The sequence below is a fragment of the Adiantum capillus-veneris genome, chromosome 5, assembly GCF_014529385.1.
Source record: "Adiantum capillus-veneris isolate H3 chromosome 5, ASM1452938v2, whole genome shotgun sequence".
In the NCBI taxonomy this organism is placed as follows: domain Eukaryota; kingdom Viridiplantae; phylum Streptophyta; class Polypodiopsida; order Polypodiales; family Pteridaceae; genus Adiantum; species Adiantum capillus-veneris.
This window is the reverse complement of record NC_140935.1, coordinates 125,627,554-125,636,004: the sequence shown is the minus strand read 5'-3', so window position 1 is coordinate 125,636,004 and position 8,451 is coordinate 125,627,554. Positions and strand designations below refer to the sequence as shown.

At 42.9% G+C, this 8,451-nt stretch overlaps 1 protein-coding gene across 1 annotated transcript; it reads left to right on the top strand.

The window, feature by feature from the left end:
* Window positions 1-3,579: 3,579 nt before the first annotated feature.
* LOC147458062 (putative glycosyltransferase At5g03795) lies at window positions 3,580-7,373 on the top strand. Its single transcript, XM_086511752.1, has 5 exons — window positions 3,580-4,818; window positions 4,939-5,072; window positions 5,279-5,418; window positions 5,686-6,034; window positions 6,156-7,373. Exons 1-5 carry the CDS (start codon window positions 4,095-4,097, stop codon window positions 6,855-6,857), a joined length of 2,049 nt encoding a protein of 682 aa, XP_086367878.1. The 5' UTR covers window positions 3,580-4,094; the 3' UTR covers window positions 6,858-7,373.
* Window positions 7,374-8,451: the final 1,078 nt, after the last annotated feature.

Below are 8,451 nucleotides of genomic sequence, written 5' to 3'. Positions count from 1 at the left end.
GTTTAAGCAGTGTGATGGTGGTATTGCCTTGTGTCACAAAAGTTACATAGAGACACTGCTATGTAAGTTTGGACTTGAGGATTGTAAACCTATTTCCACTCCCATGGAAACAGGTTTAAAATTGAGCCTTCATGATGCTGGTGATCCTGCAGATGTCACTCTTCACCAAACTATTGTTGGATGCCGCATTTATGTATCTAATTCGAGGCTGGATATTCAGTTTGCAATCTCATAGGTCAGCAGATTTATGCATAGCCCAGGGTCTAAGCATTGGTAGACTGTCAAGAGGATTTTCCGCTACCTTAGTGGCACTTTACATCTTGGCTTGTTTTATCCCGAGGGGGGATCATTGCCGCCAGACTTACATGCTTTTTCGGACTCAGATTGGGCTGGTTGTTTTGACACACGAGTGTCCACAAGTGGTTTTTGTTTCATGCTTGGCAGCTCATGTTTATCATGGTTGAGCAAGAAGCAACCTACTGTAGCCACTTCTAGTTGTGAGGCTGAGTACAGGGCAGTCTTCACAGCTACGTTTGAGTGTGTATGGCTCAGACGCCTTATGGCTAATTTGGGTGTTGGACAAGACACTACCAACACTATCTACACTGACAGTCAGAGTGCATTGGGAGTTGCAAGGAACCCAGTTTTTCATGCTCGCACAAAGCACATTGAGGTGCATTACCACTATGTCAAGGAGAGGCTCTCAGCAAGAGAGATCAGCTTGGCTTATGTGCCAACACACAGACAACCTTGCAGATCTTTTCACACAAAGGCGTTGTCTCGTGAGAAGTTCGAAGCTTTCCGCAAAGCTTTGGGCTTACTCCCCTTTGTGGACTGATCATGTCCTCAGCTCATGGCACTTTCCTTTACTCATGTGCCAGCTCTCGTTCACCGCATCATTACCATATACATGTGGTAGTGATGTGTGTGAACACACTAGGACCGTCGGGGCATTTTTTCCCTCTTTAGGAGTGTTTTTCCCCCCGTGCATTGTATATACGCCCATCACTCTAGGGCTATCTATCTTTCCATTACACACTAAGTAAAACACTCTCTATTGTGTGCCTTGAGCTTCCTTCGTCTTCTCCAAGCTGTGTGTGTTTTCCTGCAACGCTAATTCCAACAGTCTATGTGAAGCTTTGTTAACTTTTCATCTTGTTATTTTTCAAAAAAAAAAAGAATCCCTATTGTAATTTGATCTAATGAAGCATTTGGAGTTTGTTATAAATCGCATATTCCAAACATTCATATGCTTATCAATGAGTCGATGACGAATCAGAGTTTAAGCTTCAAAATCTTAGTAGATCCATTGCAACCAATCTTGGGGTATGAATCTAACCGAATTGTTGCTCGTGTCAATGCGGCATGAGAGAGTTTTGTTGTAGAGATTGAAAGAGCTATATATTTAATTAGTGCTTACATTATAGCAAAGACAAATTGGAAAGAAATTTTATTAAGGTATGTATTTAATGTAACCATGCAGTATGCTTAGATGTTGGAAATATATATTTAATTGATAAAATGGTCATAACTTAATGTACTTTGCTTTAGGAATATTTATTTGAATAACATACTAACAAATTTAAACTTAATATGTGCTTATGGTTGCAATATATACTATTTATATTAGGATCTCTTTTAAAGAGACGATCAATTATATTTATTCATACAAAGGATTTTTCAATTAAACTTAAAACTTAAAGAAGGTAGAACTTAATGCACCCAAAAGACTTAAAATGACCTCCCATTCACACGTGATATATGGTGTTTTCTCTACGTGGACGCCCCGGGCTGAAAAGTTTGGAACTATGAAGGTGGGACTATGTTAAAGATATCACCAAGGTATTGTGGACCTTTCACAATACTTAAGAGAGTTAAAGATATGGCTTACAAACTTCAATTACAAGAGACAAGTGGCATACATCCACTATGCCACGTTAGCAGACTCAAAAAGAAGTTGGGTCAATCTAATAATCTTATTCAAGATGATCAGACAGTAGAACTCATACATAATCTCTTCCACATGAGCCAAAGAAAATATTGGACACTAGAGAAAAAAGAACTAGAAATACAATTTATAAAGAGTGTTTAATTAAGTGGAAAGATTTGTGTTGAAGAGAGTTCAACATGGAGGCGAGTAAGCATTATTCAAAAAATATTTCCCAATTTTAGTATTACTAGACACTAGAGAAAAAGGAACTAGAAATAAAATTTATAAAGAGTGTTTAGTTAAGTGGAAAGATTGTGATGAAGAGAGTTCAACATGGGAGTGAGTAAGCACTATTCAGAAAAGATTTTCCAATTTTAGGATTACTCCTTCCAATGAAATTGCTCTTAACATTAATAAGGGCCAAGAGGGCTAAGTGTCAAGGGGGCGAAAGAAGGGGGGGGGTCCACATTCATGAGGTGGCATGGTAGTCCATGAAGGGGGGCGGTGGTTGCTCTGTGTCTGTGTGTGTGTGTGTGTGTGTGTGTGTGTGTGTGTGTGTGTGTGTGTGTGTGTGTGTGTGTGTGTGTGTGTGTGTGTGTGTGTGTGCATGGTAGTCCATGAAGGGGGGCGGTGGTTGCTCTGTGTCTGTGTGTGTGTGTGTGTGTGTGTGTGTGTGTGTGTGTGTGTGTGTGTGTGTGTGTGTGTGTGTGTGTGTGTGTGTGTGTGTGTGTGTTCCTTGCTCGAGGTTTGCTCCACCATAGCCTACAGCTAGTTTGCTCGCCATATTAGGCAATGAAACCTTGCAGGTAGTTTGCTTTGTGTGCATTTGTGCTTGTTCTATATACATAGTTGCATGCACGCAAGCATCCACATATGCATGCATTATCTAGCATGTTATTCACATACTACACGCGGTATGCCTACTTGCTTGTATAGTATTGAAGTTTGTGTCAATGCATGTGTTTATGTGCACATGTATGCTAGAATACATAGAATGTGAATAGTGAACACTTCAAAGAAGCATGGATTCTTGATGATAAGTGAAGTTCAAAGAGGTTGTGTTCACATCTAGTCCATAAATTTCATGGGTATAGAAGAAGTGACATTGGCCATGTGTGTATATTTGTGTATATATGTATAGGATACGTCATGTGGTATTAGATTTGATTATATAGGTGATGAGGATCATTGGCATGTGTGTTTGTAAAGAAAAAATCTTATGAAGTAATTTTTGGAAACATCCTTGCAACATATGAAAGAAACGAATCCATGTAGATGGTTTTTCTATTCAAAAGGGCACATAAGAAATTGAAAAGTGAGATAAAAAAAGTGTGTATCGCTTTGGAAGCAAGAGAATGATTATTCTTCGAGTCTAAGAAAGGGTAGAAAATAGTAGAAAATAGTAGAAAATGTGGTTATAACTAGTAGAAGCCATTTAAAAAGGTTGATTAATAATTGGCAAGAAAAACCTAGATGCTCAATCAAAGTCTGTAAGTGTGTACATTGGAGTTAGGCAGCACAAAACTTTGTGAATAGCTAAAGTTTCTATTGATGGAGTTCTTCATTTGTATGGAATGATTGGCATGCTCGGCGTGGGGTTTGAACACAGAGGTGAGGTAGCATCGAGACTCTCAAGCGCATATAGTGGGGTTTGAAGACACCCATCATCCATCCATGGTTGAGCTAGTGCTAGTTTGGCCAAAGCTAAAAGCCCATTATGGCTTGCTTGCTTAGTTAAAGATAGTATAGTATGGCCAAAGCTAAAACCCAGTATTATTAGCTTGCAATCTTGTTTTTCTTTGGATTATGAAGCCTTAAGGTTCCTAGGCACGTGCCAAGAAGAGTAAGGTCACCAAGAAAATGGCTTGCGACCTTTTACTTCCTTAGGTGGCAAAATCTTCTCATTTTACTTCTTCCCCATTTTGTAACCGATTTACCGTTCTCCAAATCTAGCAACGTAAATGCGTCGCTCTCTCTCTCTCACACACACACACAAACACACACACACACACAAGCCCCCGCGCCCACTGGCGCGCACACATTGTGGGTGATGAGAACGTATAATCGACAGCCTACAACAGAAAGCTCCTTCCTAGAGCTCTTCCCGCCTATAATGAGCTTGAAACCATGCTAATTCATCGATTGCACTTCTTGGGCTAGTCAGATGGATTGGATTAAGGCTACAGGAGGAGGCTCATGGTGGCCCATTTGGAGGCAGCAGGCAAAGAAGGCGGTTGTCGCAATGGCGATTATCTTGGCCGCAGGGCTTCTTTTTGTGGAGCTCAAAAAGGATTCTGGTTTTAAGGACCCCATTATCAACACTGAATTGCAGAGAGACTATCGTGGCAGCGGCGGTGCTTGGCAGGATGATCCCGAAATGCTCAAAGATTACAGCTACAATGCACGAGTCTATGACAGGAACAATGCTGATAATTTACAGGGTGCTGAATTAAGTACTGACAATCTCACAAAATTAAATGAGAGTTATGCCGATAATCATTTGAGCAATGCTGGCGATACGGACTTACAACATGCACAAGGAGGTACAATTGACGACCGCGATGCACAAACCAGAGAGAGAGCAGAAAGTGGTGATGGTGGTCCCCACAACAAGCTGCCCACAAAAGTTGCAGAGGGTGGAAGTAGTTTGGGAGCAATGAATGGAAGCACAACTGCTCTAGTAAAAAATGCTCAGCATGGTGGCAACAATCATGAAATGAGAGAGCATGGGGCACCAAATGATTTAAACGAAATGGTGGGCTCCTCCTTGCCACCTTCTTCACCCAGCAGTTCTTCAACACTCAGCAAAAAGGGAGACGATAACGACCATCGCTCCAGCAAGAAAGCAGCAGTGACTGCACCAATCCCCGCTCCGACAATCTTTTCATGTAAGTTTCTCCTCTTCGTTAGCACTCATGAAAGTGATTTTTTGCTGGGTTTCTTTTGATGTAAGCAGATGGCGGAGAGTCCGAATTTCATTGTAACCCGCTCATTTATGAATGTGTCAGCCAATGCAGAGGCAGTAATAGAGGAGAAACACAATGAAACACGAGGCTTCTCCACCAAAGGGGTGCATGTGGATTCTAAAGAAGATTCTGTCTCCAATCAAACAAAGGCACATTCATTGAAGGGGAAGAGAAAGGTATAATGATTTCTTAACCCAAATTATGTATTTGCTTTATATGGGAGTAACTTGAACTGCCATTCATGACGCATATTCGGACACGGGGGCCGACGTCTCCTTCCAAAGGATTGTTATGTGTTATGATCAGCAGGGAGGACTGTGCACCGTTGCGCAAGCGTCATACATGGGCCTTCAATTATTAACTACTTTGAGCTTGCTTGCAGCCCCAGTTGTGGCCCTATTCAAGGTTGGAGCTTCAATTGTATGCTGCCAAAATAGCTATTGAAAATGCGCCTCTATCAAACACCTCATCGAACATTGTGCTCCATGCTCCTATCTACCACAACCTCTCTCAATTTATCAGGTGAGCTTGCTTTATTCCTGTGCACATTTTCCTTGCACATAAAAAAGGCCATGAATACGTGTGTAGATAGAAAGACAATGTTTTTTTAGCTCCAAGTGTTTTATCCTTATGCAAATTGAGTATACATGCGTCCCCACACTCGCACATACATCATACATTCATACTTACATGCACACATAGAACATGCGTGTGTGGCGATAGGAAGACATTGAACAGCACATTGATGATGTACTAATGGGTGAAGCATATATGGGACACTATGTGTAGGAGCTATGAACTCATGGAGAAGCTGTTTAGGGTGTACATATACAAGGAAGGTAGGAAGCCATTGGTGCACACCGGGCCCGTAACAGGCATATACTCATCGGAGGGGTTGTTCATAAGGCAGATGGAGAAGAATACGCAGTTCCGCACCAACTCGGTGGAGGAAGCCCTTGCCGTGTTCTTGCCCTACAGTGTTGCCAACATGGTGGATGAGCTCTACGAGCCACCTTCTACCAGCATGCTCCCCCTCTCCACCTTCATCAAGGACTACGTGAATGAGGTGGCCGCTCGCCACCCATTTTGGAATCGAACACGAGGGGGCGACCATTTCTTCATCTCCTGCCATGATTGGGTAAGAGCTGTAAACTCTCAATCAATAGAGGCAATGTCATGACATAATGTTATCAGTACTGCTCACCTGTTTATTGCTGCTACTTAAACTTCCCTCGAAATTTCCATTTTGATGTATGTAGGGACTCATGACAACCTTTGAGCATGCCGAGTTGCGACACAACGCAATAAAGATCTTGTGCAATGCTGACGCAACTACGGAGTTTAAAACAGGGAGGGATGCATCATTGCCAGAGTTCTACATGCATGCAACTGAGAAGCTTGATGGAGGTATGGAAGATGAGAAAGGGCTGCGGCGGCAGCCACCACATCAGCGGAACATACTAGCCTTCTTTGCAGGTCAAATGCATGGACGAGTCCGACCAAAACTACTACAGTATTGGGAGTATCCGAAAGGGGGAAAAGAGATGCAGATATTTGGTGTTCTACCTGATGCGGAGGCGAGGCGCATGTCTTACACGAATAGGATGCATTCAAGCCGTTATTGCATATGTCCGATGGGATATGAGGTGAACAGTCCGAGGCTTGTAGAGGCAATACAAGCTTTGTGTGTGCCGGTGATAATTGCGGATGGGTTTGTGCTGCCATTCTCCCATGTCCTAGATTGGGCCTCCTTTTCTGTGACCGTTGCCGAAAAGGACCTACCTTCTCTCAAGTCAATCTTGCAGGGTATCTCTGAGCATGCATACATGATAATGCAGGAGCGCTTGCAATATGTTCGCCAACATTTCAGATGGCATGAGACTCCGCGGCCGTTCGACACGTTTCACATGATCTTGCACTCTGTGTGGACAAGTAGGCTAACTAACATAACCTCTGTGTAGGTCTAGCTGCCTACTAGTGACATTTCTGCCTACTAACATAATGCTTCTGCAATGCTGCACGTTTGCTCCATTGGCTGGCTGCCAAGAAGAAAGGCAAAGCCCATAAGTTGTCCGCGGGCATGCAGGAGAAGGGGTAACGCTGTGACATGAACATAAGAGAATACACATCTCTCATGATATACATAAGTCATATGTCCTGACTCGTCCATTGAGCAGTCTGTGAAGAAGGGAAGCTCACCATCTTCACAATCTGCCCATTGCTTACTAACATCATGTACTTCAGTTTTGCTGCATAAATTCTTAGGAGAAGGGGGTAAGAGAGTTTACCTACCGGCCCCATTGGATTTATGATTTTCATTCCATCACAGTATAAACCGACAAAATACGCTTTGCAAGGTGTTCGACTTTGTAAAGCATACATGCATAATTGCCTGATTGGCAATCGCTCCAAACACCCATCAAATTTGTTTGTAAACAGAGATTAAAGAAGATTTTGCTAACATTTTACAGTCTCAATAGCAATCTCCTAAGCATTCTTGCAAAACTCTGCACAAATTTACACTATCATTGTAGATCAAGCTTGTATGGAAGTGTGGCATTTCTACCTACTTCACCATGAGAGTGAATTTGGGAATTTCTCAATTTCCATTTATGTAGAGCTCAAAAAACGGGATCCGCCGTTGGTAAATTACAGGTCTTTAAGTTTCTACAAACATATCAAGTGACATATCATTGAAGAGTGCTTCAAAAATGCAATTGATTGAGCTATTGAGCACAAAATTTGGAGATGTCATGATGTGTGGGAGTCTGGCGGACGAGGAATCCGGCCAGGCAGACATTGGCATTGAATGTGCCAAATTCTCAAGTTCACCGCATTCGGTTTGACTTGCTAGCCCTTCTGCATTCTCAATTTAAATTCGGAGGCAAGCAACAGAAAGAACTAATTAATCTTCTCCTAAATTAAGCTGTACGTCAAGGGCTATATTGCTCAAGCGGGTGAAAGGAGGGCAAGGGCTAGCCATAGGCATGCCCTGTGACCATTGGTAATGTGTACTGTAAGCATGGCATCCAAAAACATAGCCTGCACTAACCAATAGACTACTTACACCTGCGCATGCTACAAGAGGATCAAGAGCTTCTTCTTCTTCTTCAGCTCACTCTTCGCGTATGTAGTACACACGTGGCATAATAAGACCGGCCGGACCCTTTGGGCGAGTAAGTCGTCCTCAACACACGAGCATGGGCACGAGAGGATCAATGGCCCACGCCTAATTCCCGAAGCGCGGGCATTGTGGGCCGTCGATCTTGCGGCGTGCTTCGAATTTACCAGTTTGCCCTAATTTACTAAATTGATCCGAATTTACACAACGGTGGGTTCATCATAGAAGAAACCCTTCTCCCTATGCTTTCAAGAAGCACATGCAGACAAGGTGGTTAAGGTGGTAGGCTTGCAAAGGGGACGTCCTCGATTCTAATCCGGGGGAAGGAGGGGAGGGGGGAGGGAGGCGGCCCGTATTCACAAGTTTTGTTGCACCCGAGTTTACCTGTTTTCCCGAATTTACACAAAGCACATCGAACGGCTCAGATCGCACCC